At 43.1% G+C, this 18,851-nt stretch overlaps 1 protein-coding gene across 2 annotated transcripts; it reads left to right on the forward strand.

Moving 5' to 3' along the window:
• The first annotated feature begins 336 nt into the window (after window positions 1–336).
• ngfa (nerve growth factor a (beta polypeptide)) lies at window positions 337–18,538 on the forward strand. Of its 2 annotated transcripts, none has more exons than XM_056422828.1 (3): window positions 337–469; window positions 16,231–16,338; window positions 17,266–18,538. In XM_056422828.1, the coding sequence occupies exon 3, from the start codon at window positions 17,277–17,279 to the stop codon at window positions 18,165–18,167; it is 891 nt and encodes a 296-aa protein (XP_056278803.1). In that variant the 5' UTR covers window positions 337–469; window positions 16,231–16,338; window positions 17,266–17,276; the 3' UTR covers window positions 18,168–18,538. The 2 variants fall into 2 exon arrangements, with proteins under 2 accessions (XP_056278803.1, XP_056278804.1); XM_056422829.1 differs by lacking the exon at window positions 337–469 and adding an exon at window positions 13,557–13,728.
• The last annotated feature ends 313 nt before the right edge of the window (window positions 18,539–18,851 follow it).

Below are 18,851 nucleotides of genomic sequence, written 5' to 3' on the forward strand. Positions count from 1 at the left end.
ACCCTGACCTAGCTATTCGGTGACGTCAAGTCTAATATGCAAAGCAGTTGAATGATCCCAGAGGGACGGTTCATTTCCACAGATCTGCGTAAAAGAGACCAACATGAATTGAGAGGATAAATATCAGCAGCTTGTTGCAAATTATGAGCAGCTGTACATTTTTTTTTCTTTTTTGTCACACACCATGTGGAAAGGGTAGGCACTAGGACCTGCCGTGAGCCATACAGGAGGGAGGGAGCAGCTTTGGGACTCCTTTTACTAAACTTTTAGAACAATCCATTTCCCAAAGAGTGTGGGAGGGAGACAGGCAGAAGTGAATGGCACAAGACCTGGATTCACAGCTTTAAAAGCAGGAGGATTTGGAGACTGGGATAATTCTGCCCTGGCCTGGAGAGAGTGAGGTGGAATATAGCAGAGCTCATCTGGAAGTGTTCACTCACTGGGAAAGCAGAGAGGCATTAACAGGGTGGTGAGTCCTACCTTCTTCTTTTACAACTCTAATTGAACACGGTGCTAATGTGTGGGGGGTGTGTGTGTGCAAATAACAGAGACAGAAGAGGGAGAAGAGGAGAAGTTTTCTCCATACCTGTCATTAAGTGAAAGTGGAGCTTCTGAATTGAGATTGAGCTCAGCAGCAGCCAGTTAACTTCTCCGTTGGGGGCTGAACATTCCAGCTGACTACCACACACACACACACACACACACACACACACACACAAGAGGTACTAACAAAAGTTTAGATGGGTTATAAAAATTAAGTTTGCGTTGGCTCAGTACGGTACAATGTTCAGTCAAACAGTAGCTGTCCAGGTATACATAGATGGAGAGAGGTAATGGCAGAGGAGAAGATGTACGGTGAAACAGAATAGAGGTGAAGACTACAAAAAAGAGGTTCTCCAAACTTCAATGGGGACTAGTTCACTGTTCAGAAAGCTCCTGGGACATCAGGTTACTTCATTCTTTCGCTCCCCTTTTTTTCCTGTCTGTCTGTCTCTCTCTCTCTCTCTTTCACCCTCTTTTTCTATGTGTCTCTCTCCGCTCATGTTACACAACCCTTAAAGGACTTGTAGATTCTGATGAGCTCCAATGTCTGACATGAAGTATGTGTTGCTGAGGTTATCCTCACGACTGGGTGGGGCCCGGTGGTTGAATGGGTGTGCATCTGACACTCACATTAGCAATAGTGTGTGTTCATGGAAGCAAGCGTGTGTACTAAACACAGACCTCACGCCCGCCACTCCTACCAGGGAATTCCTGTTGGGCTTTGACAGGAGGAATGTCACCGCGGACCAACGTTTACACACACAAACAAACGTCACAAACATCAAAGGCTTCAGCAGTGTCCCATTGACACAATAATGTGGCCTGCCACATTAAAGATTGGGTTACGTTGATTTAATTTGAATATGAAGTTGTTGGATTGGGGTTTTTTAAAGTGTGTTTGTGTGTGTGTACATCTGTTTTGGATATGAAAACGTATCAAAACTGTCAGTGTAGGCAAAGGAGTAAAAACTCTCTTTTAAGAATAAAGGTGCTCAACCTGGCCAAAAATAAATACTACAAATTGTCTACGAGCTTCAATGTTGCTGCCGGTGTGTGCCGGGGGGGGAGCCAACTGTGTTTTCATCACCTCTCTGTCGGTTCATCGAGGAAGAGGAAGGACGACTGTGGTCGGTGGTTAGCAGCTCCGTCTTTCTATCTAGTCGCTGTGTCCTTGAGTAAGACACTTACCACTGAGTTGCTTCCTGTCGCTGTGTCGACGGGGTATGGATGTCACGTGATTGTAAGTCGCTTTGGATAAAAGCGACTTACAAGCTAAATGAAATGTAATAATGGAGAAAGCCGTCTGGCTATACATCTGACATGACATTCAGTTCAACATGTGGTTAACCGGGATAACTCAGAGCTCGTGCTCTTAAAGCTCAACTGAAAAGAAATTGCATAGATCTTTATGGCCTTCTGTAGATTTCTTTATAAATCTCATGTTGTGTCCCAAAAGAAACCCAAAGGAGAGGAAACTATTGATGGTTTAATGAAGGCACTCGGTGGTTTTGCGTATCAAATTAAGCCATACGTAGAAGGAGAATGTTCTTGTGTAAAGCCAATCAAAGCGGTTCATTGTCAAAGTTTCTACAGTGGCATTTCCTAAGAGTGGAAAACAGAAAAATGTAAACACAACGATAGAGGCATGAATGGTAAACCACATCAAAAATACAGTATGTCTACTAGTTGATCAACCACAAAGCCTTTCATATGGGAGAGCAGACAACAGAGATAATTGCACTTTCTAACCCGTCTCTACCCGGATTGTAATCTACAGTCGAGCATTGCTGTTTGCAATGTGTGCTGCTCCACTGCTGGCTCACGGGTGACTCACCTCAATCATGAAGAATTACTAAAAAGAACATTTGTGATAGCGCTTTAGTGTCATTTCCCTTCCTTTATTCCATATTAATGTTACAGGATTTTAAATAGCAATAAGGGATGATATCTGTAACTCTGGCTGGAGTTTAAAATAGAAATGATCGGCCTCTATATTCTTCAATCCTAGAGGAACTCCCAATAGCAAAAACAACTTAAGCCCTACAAACTAGTGTGTGTGTGTTCGAGTGTGTGTTCGAGTGTGTGTGCGTGTGTGCGTGTGTGTGTGTGCGTGTGTGTGTGTGTGTGTGTGTGTGTGTGTGTGCGTGTCTGGGGCAGATGGACACTGCTGTTTTCCCATGCAGACAAAGATGTCTGATTATTCATGACCCTCTCGGGTTTCCCTTTGAAGCTGAATTACAGCTTTCCCTATGTTACAACTGTGTGCATACACGTAGATATAGTGTGAGAGTGAGTGAGAGATACTGTAAAAGGTGATACATTACAACTAGTTCAATATGTCAACTAAGACCATGGGTTGTTTTCAATGTTACATTTGCACAAATAGAAATATCAGTTGACCAATTCTGGGTCCAAACAACACATTAGTATTCGTTAAGCCATTGGATGAGTTGACCCTGTGATTGAGTGTGAGGTAAAGTCATCCAACTAAAGTGGGGTCTAGCGAATGAGTTTGAACTGTAAATAGTCCGTTCCTTCACGAATGAGGCAATCAGGAGACTGGTGTTTGTGTCCCAAAGTGTTGAGTTATTCAGTTATATGCAAGTGATGTTTGTGATACGCTTTCTGTCCTCATGTTGTTTGTTTTACTTTGTGTACATACTTATTTTATGCCCAACCATGATGAAATTCTTAAAACTAAGTACATGTTTTGCCTAAATGTCGCCTTTTCAGAGTAACAACAGCAAAAAGTGCATTATCACGACCTGCTCACGGTCCTTAAAATGTTGTGCTATTTGTACGCCCTCCCACGAGACACAGGTCAGTGGGCTCATTCTGTTCTGCACTTTATTCTAGTTTTATTTCAAGACTCGGATTTCATGACATGAAAATGCATGTGCCTTAATGCATAGTTACATCGGTGCAGAATCCTATCCGTGTCGAACTAATTATAATACAGGTCATACAATTGCAGATATTTGTTGAGTAGCAGTTGTGCTTGTTCAAAAGCAGCTCAATGGTCAACCCATCCGTCAGACTTCAAGATGTATTTGGATTCAATTGTGGCTTTGCTCAGTGCTCTCCGGTGTGGGGACCCAATACAATGCCATCCGCTCAACAGGCATTCAAATTATACACAGATTACGACAGAAAGAAGAAGCTCAAGCCCCTGAACACAAAGGATGGAATAGCTGCTGAGTGTTGTATAGGACACCTGGGCAGGGGAGAGGCTGCAACAGCACACCTGGACAGTCAAGTTAATTGCGTCTCTTTAACCTGAGGGGCTAAAACCAACCACACTAACCTATAACACAAATATCATTAAAATGATCTTCTTTCACCTAAACACAAGCCTCCAATATCACAAACATGTTTGCTCTCGTAACTCCTGTTGTGAAGACCGAATGCAATGTGCTGGATTGTGTGCGTTAAAGCACACACATATGTCCTTGCCTTACATAAAATAAGAGTTTGCATTGTGGCATTTATTCAGCAAGTTCATCATTTCCTATATTGTATCCATCTTTTCACTCCTGTTTGTACATTTTAATATCTATTTTGCTAAAATTGTATCTTTATACAGCGTAAACATACGGATTGTTCCTTTTATCAGTCTAATATAGAGAGCTCTCATTTAGACCAGTAAGGATTGGAATTATGTCACGTGACTTAAATGTAAAATGAAATTATTAATGATGTCGTGGAAAAAGTGTTCTAAAATGCCAAACATTTGATCCAGGCCCCAAACAAAAAGATTTACCCACGTACCACTTTGTTATATTCGACTATTGTTACTAAATAATCTGAGACAATTCTTGCTGGCAAAATAAAAACGTAATACGGGTTTGTTCCCTTCACGTCTTATCAGGTCACAAAGTTCCCTGGAGGAAGATTAATTAATTACTTCTTCCAGTCAATTCTTGCATACAGTGGTGGGTAGCCTTTAGCTCTACTCACACACTCACAAACACAATAGACCTGTTTTTATTATTGATTACCTCCTTTTTGTATGTTTGCATCTTAGCCTCATGCTGTAGGGCTTTTTGTCTCAGTCACATGTCAATCAAGGATTTAAAGTACCAAAAAAATATGAACAGAGCAGCTTTTGAAATGTATAATTTGCCATAATCTCGCATTATACACATTAAATGCATACATTTTCTTCAAGAATAAAGCATGATAGGGGAAATAAATCTCTCTCTCTCTCTCTGAGAGAAATAGGTGATGTTTAAACATCCCAAACAAAACTTCCCTTTTTGGGAAAAATGAGGAGTATACTTCCTGCTTCCTTTGGGTCACTCGATCTGTGGCCCAACACAGGTCAGTGCAAAGACTCGTCTGAGAACATCTGGGGTAGAGTGAAGCAGCTGAAGTGTTCTGACTGAAACCAGTGGGAGAGGTGAGAGGTCAGAGTTTGGACTCGGGGGTTATGTCTGTGTCCGTTGAGGAAAACGGGGATCTGCAGGTCACCGCATGTCATGATCCTAAACCGTGTGGCACTGGAGCAATGTGGAAAACACCGGAAAACCTGACGTCACCCCCCGTCGCTGCAGTAATTCTTGTTGACGGTTTCTTTAAATACATCTTCTCACAATGTTTGGGAGAAAATGTATTTAACAGAAATCACAACTAACATTGTTTGACATTTGCAACGTATAGAATTGTAACAGAATTGTTGACAGACATGGTTCTTTTGTCCCAGCACCCTTTCCCCTCATATGGACCTCGTTTTCAGCACGATGCGAAATCAAGATAATCCACTCCGGTGTTTGGACTTCTCTATACATTGAAAACTCAAATCCAGGACGCTTAATGCAAGTCAGTCTTTGTGTTGCAGATCTGATTTCCACAGGTGCTCCATCAAAGGGTTGTTTGCCTGTGTCTGCCTGTTTCTATGTCTCCACGCATGTGTGTGTGTGGGTGTGGGTGTGTGTGTGGGTGTGTGTGTGTGGAGGTGTGGAGGTGTGTGTGTGTGTTACAATTACAACTAAATGTGCAGACATGCCTGCTCATTCCACATTAAATGCCTCTCTGACTTTCAATTCTGGCTCGCTCTGCCCTCATGCATGTCCCAAACACACAGGAGCCGATAAAGGGCTTTTCTTACAGCTAGAATAACAGTGTTGTGGTCTTAATCTGTTGACTCAGTGGTGTGTTCAACTGTTTCACGGCAATCGCTTTATATATGCGCTTGTGTGTACTTTTGGATTAAAGTGATGACACCATTGCACTCTCACTTTTCTTGCCCTTTATCCACATGGTAGGTTTGTCTTGTCCGGACATGAAGCTCTCCCTTGTTGCCATCAAAAGAACCAGAATACGTGATCCTCTCCAATGTTTGAATTCACTCCAAAGCCTCACAATTAGCAGCTGCTCTCAGATGCTTTGTTATTTAATTTGTGTTAATGTTTATTTTAGCCATATAAATGTACTTTCAAGTAATTAAGTTTACTCCAACAAAGAAAATACGAACAAAACGGAGACATAAACCACATCATTGGAGACATGGGTTTGTACATGTGTCGTGACATGTATATGTGTATGTACATACATGTGTTTATGTTGCACACGCACACACACATGCACACACACATGCACACACACACACCCCTTCCCACCAAGGATACACGTGAAAGCACTTTTGATGCACTTATTTGGATTATGCTGATTTGGGAATGCACACTATGCAGGAGAAAGAGCCGCTGGCGAGTTATACACAAAGAGCAGAAATGAATGAAGGAGTCATTCTTCTTTGAGTTGTTTCAGCCAGTCAGGATCCAAAAAACTACAAAGGTGTGAATGACTTTACAAGCAGTTTTCTCCACCTCCGCTTTCAAATATTCTGCGCTATGTGTCATCAAGTTATTGTGAGGAGTTTGGGGGAGGATGATGCTGTAGGAAGCAATTTCTCTCTGCTGGATTAAGCCTGTGCATCCAACTCAAGCAAATATGAATTCATCTGAAGCCCCGCTACAGGTCCCATAACCACAAACACACATGCAGTTGTGCTGGAAAGTAGCCTCTCCATCTCTTTCATCAAAACTCTGCTCACACACTGAACATGGCGTGCTGCTAACAGACAGAGGATGGGCCTGGGAGGTCCCAAGCAGACAGGTGGTTGACATCAGCAGAGGGGGAAGAGAGGGGGGAGCTATGGACACTGGGGGGGGGGGGGGGGCAGAGATGACGGAATGATGTTCAGACCACACAGAATAGAAAAAAGGCCAAGAGGTCAAGTCTTCAGTAAGAGGGGTGAGACTGCAATCAAACAAATGCTGGACGTGACAACAATATCCCATTTGGTTCACTCTTCAGAAGATGAGGTACAGTCCTGACAAGGCCGCCGAGAACCAGAAGAGCACTAGTCTGTTTTGGTTTTGTTTGGTTTAATGGAGAACACAGCTTGGACACAAGTGGTTATAGTGACGATGCTAACATGCTGATATGTTTACCATGTTAGCTCTGAGATATGTGAGCACGCTAGAGTAACTAATCTGAAACGTATTAATGTAAACATAGAGGTATTTCACATCGGATATCATTCATCCTCTGAAGACCATACGTGTTTGCACAAAAATCACTGATATATATATATATATATTAGTGCTGTGAAAAATAACGCGTTAACTCAGTTAATTCAATTACAGGTTTAACTAGTTTTGTTTTTTTAACGCATTTAACGCATGCGCAGAATGAGCTTCCAATCCGTCTGTTGTTGGTCGTCGGGACGAAAAAAAAGTCACTTGCAAAATGAGCTTCCAATCCACCACTTCAATCTGAACTCTGTCCGCTCTCATGCAGACGGTCTGTTCATCGGTAATGATCCTTCCGCAGGTTCACCTACGGAAACCTTGTTACGACTTTTACTTCCTGTAGATCAGGGTCTCAACACGTCGATCGCGACCTGCCAGTCGATCGCGCGTAGTGTTGGTAGATCGCATGACATTAAAAAGATTGGCCCGCCCCCTGACATGTTCTCTATAGCACGTCTTTGTTCTTTTATTAAACTAAACATCTGTTGTTGATCGTATCTCCACAGCAGCATGTCATTTCTGTCTCTTCGCGTTGCGTTAACACTTATCGATCTCCGTCTGGCGCGCCACAGAGCTCCGTGCACGCGCATCGGGACCGAGCAAAAAAAAAGTCACTTGTCAATCTGTCCACCTGTCCGTGTCCGATGAGGTTTCAGCTTTGCAGCGGTGTCCCCGCCGTCCCTTTCATCACGGCCCAGTTCATGAAGAAAACCCACACAGTCAGTTTGCCTCAGCAGCTGCTAGAGGAAGACTAGAGGCCTTTAGATTGTATCATGGTGGAGTTAATGGTTGACAAACAAGAGAAACATGTTCTGTTTAACCCTCCTGTTACCTTTACATTTACTAACATATTTTACCCTCGGGGTCAATTTGACCCCAGCAATTAAAACCTCCAGAAAATTATTAGAATTAATATTGCTTCCCAAGTTTAAGTGTGAGGTACTTTATGTTTGTTTGTTGACTACCTAAATAGCCCTTTAAATAAATAAAAAGTTGATATTTCTTATATGTTTGACACAGTGAAAAACAGCCTGGGGTCAAATTGACCCCAAAGAACACCGACATTAAACATTGAATGGGGTCAAATTGACCCGAAAGGTAACAGGAGGGTTAAACATTCTGTTTAGGATGAAGATGTATTAATGTTCCATATGGAAGAAAACTGCTAAATAACTGCTGAGTTGCAGCACCATTGTATAGAAGAATGTATAAATGTATATATCCGTCTTTTGTCATAAATCTCTATGTTCTCACAAAATATACCGAGAATATCGGTAATATGTGATTAATCATGATTAATCCACAAAAACCTGTGATTAACCCGATTAAAAATTTTAATCGTTTCACAGCCCTAATATATATATGTAGTCGTGCTATAATCATAATCATGGCTTAGTGAATTTTCAGCAAAATTTATCAGGATTTGAGGTTACCGCAAAGAGGCTGACGGTTCTGCATGACGGCTCTTTAAAGCCACATGGCAGCAGGTCGTAGTCATGCAGGTGAGGTCTCTACCTATTTGCCTTCAGTATCCTGGAGTGAGATACTTGTTTTCTACATGCTTCAGAGGGACCGCGCTGGCCGGTGACTCTTCGCCCCCAAAGAAAATTGAATTGAGTTTAACAAATCAAATCCATGTTATACCATTTTCAAGTGCAAGGCAAAGCTCAACATGTGTCTGCAGCCTAGGAATGTAACTATTCCTCTCAAATACAGTTGAGACTTTCATGTTAAATCTCGCCCATTATCATCACATAACTTCTCATTGATTCGCTCTTCTCCCCAGTTAAAGCCTTCAGATGTGGATAACATCTATATGCTTATTTTGTAGGAGATACTTTCATGCATACCTTAATGTCTGACGCAACATATACCCAGTTTGTGTCTCTGGGCCAACACCCATGCTCATGGCATCAGACGCGTAGCACAAGCGGGGCGTAATGGAACGTGTGTGTCTGAGAGGACGTTCAGTAGCAGATGTACCTGTGTGACTCACTCACTGTGGCTTTGTGTTGCTGTTGGGACGGCGTGATGTCAAAGCGGCACCCGCAAATCTGGACGCTCGGTTGTGTCGAGGTTACGAGCGGTTAAAGACGCATTTAGAGCATTAATATCCGATTCTACGATGAGTCAAATCAAACTCACGGCAATGAAGTGATTGACTCACCAACATTATTCAGTGATCTTTATCAGACAAACAACTGAGATGTATTTCAATCACATGCATGCTGGTATTCTCTCCCGGTGGATTAGTATGAACATGAGTCTCTGCTTGGCCAACATGGATGCTTTTGAAGTTCTGCTTCGGTGGATGCCCTCGGAGAAAATAAGCAACATGAGCAGCTCTGAGACAGATCTTTTCTCCGCCTGCTGAAGCAGAAAGAGAAATGTTGTTTTCTCTTAAAGTTAATGGGAGTAAGGACACAGCAATGAAACTCCGTGTGTCCCTTACTCCTCAAATCTTTGCAACTCCCCAAAGCGTTATTCCTGCCTCCTTCCCCGTCCTTGAACTCCTCTTTGTCTCCCTTTCTGCTCCCCAACAACCTTGGACTTCCATGCTCTGCTTCTTTGGATCGCAGGCTCCTTTATTTGCCAAATTCCCAAGACATCTCATTGTCCATCTGTACTCCACCCTCCATTACTCCCCATTCCTTGATGTCTCTGATTCTTGACTCTCCTCCGTTTACATCTCTGTCCGTGGCCAGACAGGCATTCCTTCCTCTGGTCCTCCTCGTCTCAGCGCTCCACTTTGGGATGTTAGGTTCTCACCAGGACAGGGGAGTTATTACCAAAGCAATTGCCAAAAGATTAACCACTTGTCATGAGAAGATTGCTGAATGTCAAGGTCTGGAAAGAAATGTTAATCATTGTGTTCATCCAGCTTCTAAGGCCTGGAGGACTGGCCTCCCACGTCTGTCGGTGGAGCACAAGGAGAGGGTGGGTCGACTGGGGTTGGGCCTGGTTGTAGGCGGCGGGTTCTCTGGCTGCAGTTTTGCCTTATTGCCAAACAAGAACTGTATGCCTGGAGTTCTGCTGGGTCCAAGACAGCAAGACAGCATTGAAAGTAGAATTTAGACTGACAGCTGTTGGGTCAGACAAAAAGCTCAAGGTTCACATTATTGCAGAAAATCCCTCCTCCAATATTGTGAACTGTGCGATGAACCAAAAGTAAAAAGTGTGCCGACCTTTGTGGGCACAGTTGTCGTTGTTGACCAATGCTTGGGCTGAAAATTGGACCCAAAAACGTATTACTTGTTTCAAAATGTCGTCTTTTTTTAAAATACAAAAACACAGTTTGAGAAACAGAGCGATCTTCTGCTAGCAACATTAGCATTGTGGCATAAATTAGAGTGACCAACGTGGAACACGAAGCACAATATCCTTTAACAGCAACGTGTATACGCCTTGATATCCACATTACTTCAAGCCAATTGTATATGCATTGCTATGAATAGTCTCACTCACATTGCCATTGAGCCTTTTAATGAAATACATTGTAATTATTTGATAGCAAGCACAACATATTTCCCACCTGTTCATGAACATCAACAGAAACATCTGTATTACATAACAGGCAGGGGTTTTTTTCTCGGAACAAGCTAGAAACCACATTATTAAAGAAAACAAGAACAGAAAGATATTCCTCTGTGTACAATGCGCTGCATTGTTTCAGTTCAAATATTATATTTGCTACTTATCCCTTTCTTCCAAATGCAATTAGTGCTGACTTTTGCTCTCAGCTAAAATGTTGTTTATTCTGGATTCCATTCACAAAACTCCACAAGGATTCAATCTTTCTATTATGATGAATCACTGGTCGACTGCAGGATAATATGTGACAACAGGATGAAAGCTGGGGTTACATTGTAGTCGCGTCTCTGCATTGTCTCAGGGTTGCCCTTGCAAATAAGAAGAACAAAAAGCTCTGGAACAAATGCTGAGCCAACAGCCGACTTAAAAGTTTTACCACATGATGCATTTCTGAAGGCGTGCAAAGTCTCAGCTGAAAAGCAGATAAAGCCCAGAGAGATACAGTATACGCCAAACTTAAGCCTGTGGTTCCTGGAACTGTGTTCCAGTCTCTTGGAAGAGGATAATTGCCTTGTCAATGTTGAAGTTCTTCTGAGCTGTGCTACATCTAAAACAAAGCAGGACATGAAGAGTGCATGTTGACTTAAGATGCACATGCATAATGCATGTCGTTGCACGTATTGTCTGACAGGGACACATTTAGATGGCATATAATATTAGACTGAAGTGCATTGGCACACGTTTCACCTCTTAACTTGAAAAAAAAAGAGTTAAAGTGGAGCCATATGCAGACATTCCAGTGCAATAGTTTGAATTATGCCATTTCCAAAGACACATTCCTTCTACACTAATTGAAATCCCATTGTTCAGGTTTTTGGCATGTCTTTAGACACATAGTTTTATAGCTTTTGAAGCAGTATCCAATTATTTGTAGCCCACAACACAAAAAAACAAACAGTGTCCTCGATTGATAGAGCAACGTTTGAATACATGGGGGGGGTCTGTCTATTGCTAGACACAGAAATAACCATGCATCCAGAAAATTACCTCTGGCATTTAAGCGTGAGAGAAAAAAAATTAGATTCCAGGAGCAGAAGGAGTTAAGAGCCTGGAGAAACGAGAGACAGAAAGAACCGGAGAAAGTCACAAAACAGCAAGATGAAGACATTGGCTCATTGCCAACGTCTGTTCCTTTTAGTCTCCACAACGTTGCTCCCTGCTTTTATGATATTGTCAAGATGCCCTGAATATGAGATACACACACCTAAGTTGAATTTAAGGTCAGCCTTTTGAAAGAAACTTGTTCTTGGAGAAAGTTGGAAACACATTTTACCTGTGAGTTGAACACATGCTCGGCATATTTTCTTGCAGCACCTGATAAATCCATCAAGCTGAAGTCAAAAGCTGCACATGCCATTCCATATTGTAGCAGTGGGTTTGTCCATTCTGTAACGGTAAATGTTCTTTTAATCTTCGTATCTTGCATCATTTGTCATCGGACTGCTTGAGTCAAGTACTTTAACAGGTTATGTGGGCCTGTCACTCTCTTTCTGTGTCCTGAGGCCAGAGCAGCAGACGTGTGGTGTCTGAAGTATCCCTGATGGACAACAGTTGCACTGGTTCTCACAGCAAACGTCTTTGAAACATGAAGACGAGGGGAAAGAACACGGCAGGTGCTGTTTATCGCTGGAACATTTCAATTTAAAACTATTCCATTTCTAAAGTTTGATCATTCACCTTGTATTTTTTCCGCCAGCTTGGAATTGAAACTCAGGACTGGTTCTCAACAGTACCACTTTTACCTGTATCCACAGTACTACCTGCCATGTTCTGAGCCGATATAAAATAATTTGACGTTACCATCCTCACTTGAAGCCACACTCAGTTGCAACATGTATAATTGAAAATACTGAGTGATGAAAGTGAAATTGAAATTATGGAAATATAAGAATAATCTATAGACTTTACATAAGAAGTGGACATTGTCATCGTGACGTCAACCATTAGTTTGTGGACGGATGTTTTCAAGGCTTGGGTTTAGGGACCATTTTGAGACTGCGGAGGAGTGAAGAAGAGGCGCTGTGTGTGCAGCTCGGTTAGTGGCAGCGTGCATCAGGCTCCCTTGATTTAATTTTCACAATTTGACAATTTGACAGCTATGTTTGTATCAAAAAGTGCAATTCCATTGAAATGTTTTTAACCACAGAATATCCGAAATGTACTGCTCATGGTTGCACAGAAACACCTGAAAAAGCTGGTCCTGCACTGGCTGCGTAACATAGAATTAAGCAGAAGTATAAGCGTTGCGCTATTTAAATGTTGTATTGAAAGATCAAAAAGTTACAATGCTATTTTAATGTTACAAAATCCAACTGTCCAACTGGTGATGTGTATCAAACATACGATACTTTTTAAGTGGTTCCAAGAACAGCCAGCCTCACTGACTTCCCAAGAGTCACTTTATTGCTTTTAACGGACGCTGTATGACATCATTTTGCGTGACAATAACTTGATACAGGGCAGCGTTTTGGCTGTTGTATTAGTTTCACGAGGTGGCTCGTCTAAGCTGTGACAAGCAGATTGTTTTATCGACGACAAGCTTCGATTACAACAGTGAATGAAGCAGTGGCTCGATGACAAATAGAGGAAAATGACAAGGAATATGGCGCTAATGTGAAAAGGGATCTGATAAACATGCGAGTTCTGTTGCAACCCTCGAGCTTAACTCAAGCGTTTCCTTTCAAGTGGAACATTCTCCAGATGGTTCAAGCACTGATTAATAACGAGTTTACACAACATTTCTTTAAAGCAATTTCATATGTCTTCAAACATTTGGACGCGTGTGACACATGAAAAGAGAGCAGGGTGACCTGGCAGTGGCCCCTCTTGGATAACTATTTCCTGTGGATGACAGCGGGAGGAACTGGACTACACTGACGTGACGAGAGACACTATTTACCTTTCTCCGTTTTCCTCTGCATCGCCTTCCTCGTCATCTCTGCGTCCGTCAGTCTCTCTCTCACCACCTCATAATCGGACGCTGTTGTCATCGCTTCGATGGAGAGATGCGCGTTTGTTCCAGAGAGCTGTTGACGTGCCACTCCTGCACATCTGTGAACAAGTACTTGTATTTAATGACTCTTGTGTCACACCGATAGAAAGAAACCCGTGCTCAATGTAAACTAATCTCAGATTGATAGCAGGCAACACTCTCCTAAACTGCTCCCGCTTGGTCCGACCTGCCTTGTTTCCGTTGTAATCACACTCGACACACTGTCCTGTGACCACATGCTGCGTGGCAGCCTGCAAATACCAGCGTTTGATCAATAGAGCATCTTGAGGACTGGCACACAAAATGAAAATGTGTTACTGGCTAACATTGTCAGTACCAGTAAATGTGTGGCTGGGCTCCACCGCCTCGGGCGCAGCAATAAGTCTCCGTCTGAAGTGTTTTCCTCTCATGCTGCCCATTGATTCCTTTTCCAGGTCGAGACCTAAACGCTATGTGACTTATCTCTTCATTCCACATGCTTCCATCGGCTTTGGCGGTCTTATTAACCAGGTAGTGTCATGTGGTTCCTTGAACATGCATGCCATGAAGCATTTGAAAGTGATTATTGACTCAATGGAGACGTTCTCGATTTACAGTTTTGCAAAGCTGCTGAGGAATCAGTCTTCCTAGAGGAGGGCACACTCCAGGAAGCCACATGAGGTCATTTTACAAAGTCTCTTCTCATAAACATCCTCCTTGGTGCCAACTGTACAAGCCATGAATCATGAATGGATAACCAACAACTGCTTTGTTTATGCCAATGTGTATTAATACAGTATGTTCAGTGTCTGGAAATATGAACTATACTGTGTCTGTCATTTCTGTGGTATTTGCTTCAACGGCTTGGAATACCTTTGTCGTTATTTGGCTGGTACATGAGAGCAGAACTGGCTCCAACTTGTCAGGGCATCTCTCATGTGCATGTATGAGATTTCTTTACTGTCTGGACACTAAAGAGGAAAACAGCTTCCTGTCCTGTGCACGTCAAAGTGCGAGGAGCCTCACGCATAACTCCGAGACATCCGGTTTTATCAGTACCATATGGTTTGCCCCCCACCCCCGTGTGTTGTATAGGATGTACGGTTGCATGTAAAAGCCATGGCACAATTTCGTCTAACATTTCCTATTCCACGCCCAGTCATCATCACGAAGAAATGTGGCTGAAATTCATAACTTATACAAAATGTATTGAGCAAAAACCGCCAACCCAAACCACAAACAAACACCGTTGGGAACATGTCTAAGCACTGTTCACTGGAAACCGCAGGAGCATCTCACAAGCTGGCACGGCGGTGCATGTGTGTGCGCACGTTTGTTATTTTGCATACAATATTTGTGTGAGGGAGTCGGAGGGATAGCCAGACAGATTGTGATCCAGTGCTGAAGTAATCCCATAATTCAAAAGGTGCTTTCTAAACCGCCCTGACCCCTGTGCTCCGACGCTGCAGTGTTTACGCTGGCTCCACTGGCACTAAACACAAGCCACATATTTTTAACATTAGGATCCTCCAGGCTCACCCTGGGCCATGTAAATAGTGAGCGGCCCGTCAGCCGGGATCAATCAACTCACTGCCTGTTTGGACCAGCTCCATATGTGTGTGAGTGTGTAGGCGTGCATGTGTACGATTGTGTTCATTGAAGCCAAAAGATATCACTCGAAAGTCTCAAACGATGTCTCTCTCCATCTCCCAAGACTAGTTGTAAAGTGCCCGTGCACATATATCACAATAGGATATACGTGTGAAGCTGAATGTTGTGTTGTATCCAGTAACTATCGTACACATATTTTAATGTGGTGGGTGGGGTAAAAGGTAGTGGAAAAGAAGCATAAACAAACATTAAGTTCTTAAAATACTGTATATGTACACATTGCTATAGTGTATCTCTACCACCACCATTTAGAATAACAAGTACTCTTGGTTTGTGGGGAAATTGCTGAAAATGGATACAAGATATTTCTCTTTCACGTCAGAGTTTCGATTTCGGATGGGAAAAGGATCAGTGGCATCCTGCCTGTCCAGTCTTTGAATTGTGGTCTCTGCAGACCACACTGACCTCTGCTGGTTGTTATGTGCTCCACTCTCTCTCTCTCTCTCTCTTTCTCTCTCTCTCTCTCTCTCACACAACAAAGTTGTAAAATGAAACATGTCAGAATGTTGTGGTATTCCAACAATGTACCAGCAAGGTGGGTTTTACAGAACATTGGAGATACGTCACAAATACTAACATTCCAGTTTCAACACACTTCAGTTACGTGAGTGTTTATTAGAGGGGGGGTGTATTCATACACATCAATGCAAACTATTCATAACACAACCTGACATATATATATATATATATATATATATATATATATATATATATATATATATATATAAATGGAGGTGTGGAATGTTGCACTCAAAGTTAAACATAGTGAGTGTGTGTGTACATTTTTGTTTTCTGTTGTCAGTAACCAGTTTCAGTAAAATATCAAAACACACAACAAATAATTCACTGCTGCATAGGAAAGGCTGATGTGTGAATCAATGTGTTTAAGTTAAGTATTATGTCTGTATGTGTGTGTTACAGAACTGTAGTTCAGGGGGTCCAGATGGCAGGCATGAGGGGCCCGGCCTGCACTGGAGTCTGGCTCTAGAGTCCACAGGGGCTCCCACTTCAACTGGATACATTCCACAGGTAGGCTACACATAAACACTCAGCACAGCAACACACACAACAAGTAGTAGTCAGTGTGCACTAAGCATAACTCCTGCATGATGCCCCCCCTGAGATGTTTTGTGATATACATGCCTAAAAGGTGCCTAATATTTCTAGACTAAAATAATATCGGCATTATAATTATTATAACTATGAGGATTGTTTTAGTTGCCTATTTTGTGGAGCCCCCTCAGGACTTGGTGCCCAAGCGCGTAGTGCGCATTATGGGAGCGGCGGCGCTGGTAGTAGTGGATAGCATGCCGCACAAACAACAATGCAACTAGTGGAGGCGGCAAGGTGCTCCGTGTTGCCAGATTGGAAATGGTGAAGTATCGTAGCTACCAAAGGCTCAAAATGGTCGTATTTGAAGGATAATTATCGTGTATCTCAGTATCTGGCAACACGCCCAAGAAGATGGAACGTAAGGGAGATACCATTTCCAAAACGTGTAAGGGTTAAATACTAGTTTGTGAAAGACCCAGAGAAACACAAATATCCGACGAAGCAAAATCCCAGACGTTTTTGGAATCCCTGCCGGATGCATTTTTTTGGTGTCCGGGGGAAAGAGGACGTCTGGTCACCCTAAGTAACCGTCTATAACGCCCACACTGTGCACCAGTATGGGCACTGGTCTCGAGTCTATGGGTGAATGAGTCAATCATTTTGGAAACATTATTGCAAACACCCAGTGGCGGGCCGTGCATTTTCTACCTAGGCCTTCAATGCCGTCTTACTACAGCTGAACAACCTAAAGTAAGATTAGTTCACCATGTATTTATGTATGTATATGTGTATATATCAGATAACCTATCTATCGCTCCCCCCCCCCACCCCCCCCAATATATCAATATATGCAAAAAGTATTGGCACCATATCTAAAAGTGTTTCCCCTTGTGCTCGTCCCAGGACTTGTGCCCATGAGGTCGTCACCACTGGTCCTGCTCCTCCTGATTGGCGTCCAGGCTGTACAGAACATGGGAGGTGGATTGGCCCAGTGTGCCGGGGCAGCCAACCACAAAGTCGGACAGCAGACGTCAGCCAATCACAGAGCAGGACAGCAGCAGACAGCAGCGGGGGACCTCCTCTCTGAACACCATTCTTCACAAGAGCATCATAGGACCAGCCACCACAGGACCAAGAGGCCCCATCGGGCAGCTTCATACACCCAGGATAAGAGTCCTGTCGTCAGGCAATCTACGTCGGACTCCCCCCCAGACCCCTTCAACCCAGTAGTTGACCCCAAGCTCTTCTCCAAGAGACATTACCGCTCCTCGCCCCGTGTTGTCTTCAGCGAGGTGGTCCCATCACACGATGCCCTGGAAGGTGAGGGCGATGACATTGAAGGGGGGAGGGGGGGGAGGGTAAGACGCAGAGCAGGATCGCATGCCATGCACCGAGGAGAGTTCTCAGTGTGTGACAGCATAAATACCTGGGCGGGCAACCTGACACGAGCCACAGACATAGCTGGGAATGAGGTGGAAGTGCTGCCCTATGTTAAAATCAACAACGTGGTGAAGAAACAGTTCTTTTTTGAGACTACCTGCCGGTCCCCAACGCACAGAGGCTCCGGGAATGCAAACGGGGGAAGGCCAGGGGGGCGAGGTGGCAAACAGGGCTCCAGATCAGGCACCTCGGGCTGTCTCGGCATCGACAGTCGCCACTGGAACTCCTACTGCACCAACACACACATATTCGTGAGTGCCCTGACCCTCTTCAAGGAACGGACAGCCTGGCGTTACATCCGCATCAACGCTGCATGTGTGTGTGTTCTCAGCAGGAAGTCTTGGGCGGGACGACTCAGGCACTGACTGGGGGGGACGACTCGTGACCACGGAACTATGAACCAAGCACATACATTTCTACTAAACAGCCACTGCAGCTTTATTGCCAATACTGTAATCCTCTTTCCCACTTCCACACATAAACACACACACTTACACACACATATACACACAGAAACAGTTTCATCTGTCCAACCCTTTGGCCCCTGACCCTACCTCAGTCGGAGAAGTCCTGGTTGTTTTAAGTTATGAGGACTGCATGTCATATTTATAGTTTATACAGTCAAATATGAAAATATATACAGTATGTGTATATATACAAAATGAATTCAAGCTTTTAATGTTGTTGTTATTGTTGTATTGTTCATGCTGTTATTTATTAAACACCTCAGTACTTGCCTGGTTTCTTGTGTCAGTTTAAGATAGCTTTGATTTTCATGTTTTGGTCTTATCAATATTTTCAAATTAATAATGAATAAAATGTGCAGTGACAAACTTGCAGATGATTATAACTCAATGCAGTTCCCCTAAACAATTCTTATCTTTCAGCTCATTGTTTTGGTTTATGACCGACAACAGCACCAAACAGCAGATAAACAAACAAAAGCTACGAGCTGGTGAACATAGTGGAGCATTTAGCAGCTAAGAGCCACTACCTTAGTTAGTTAGTTAACTCTTAATAACATTGAACAAAGACAAAAGTTTGTCAAA

This window comes from Pseudoliparis swirei, chromosome 9, assembly GCF_029220125.1.
Source record: "Pseudoliparis swirei isolate HS2019 ecotype Mariana Trench chromosome 9, NWPU_hadal_v1, whole genome shotgun sequence".
Classification (NCBI taxonomy): Eukaryota; Metazoa; Chordata; class Actinopteri; order Perciformes; family Liparidae; genus Pseudoliparis; species Pseudoliparis swirei.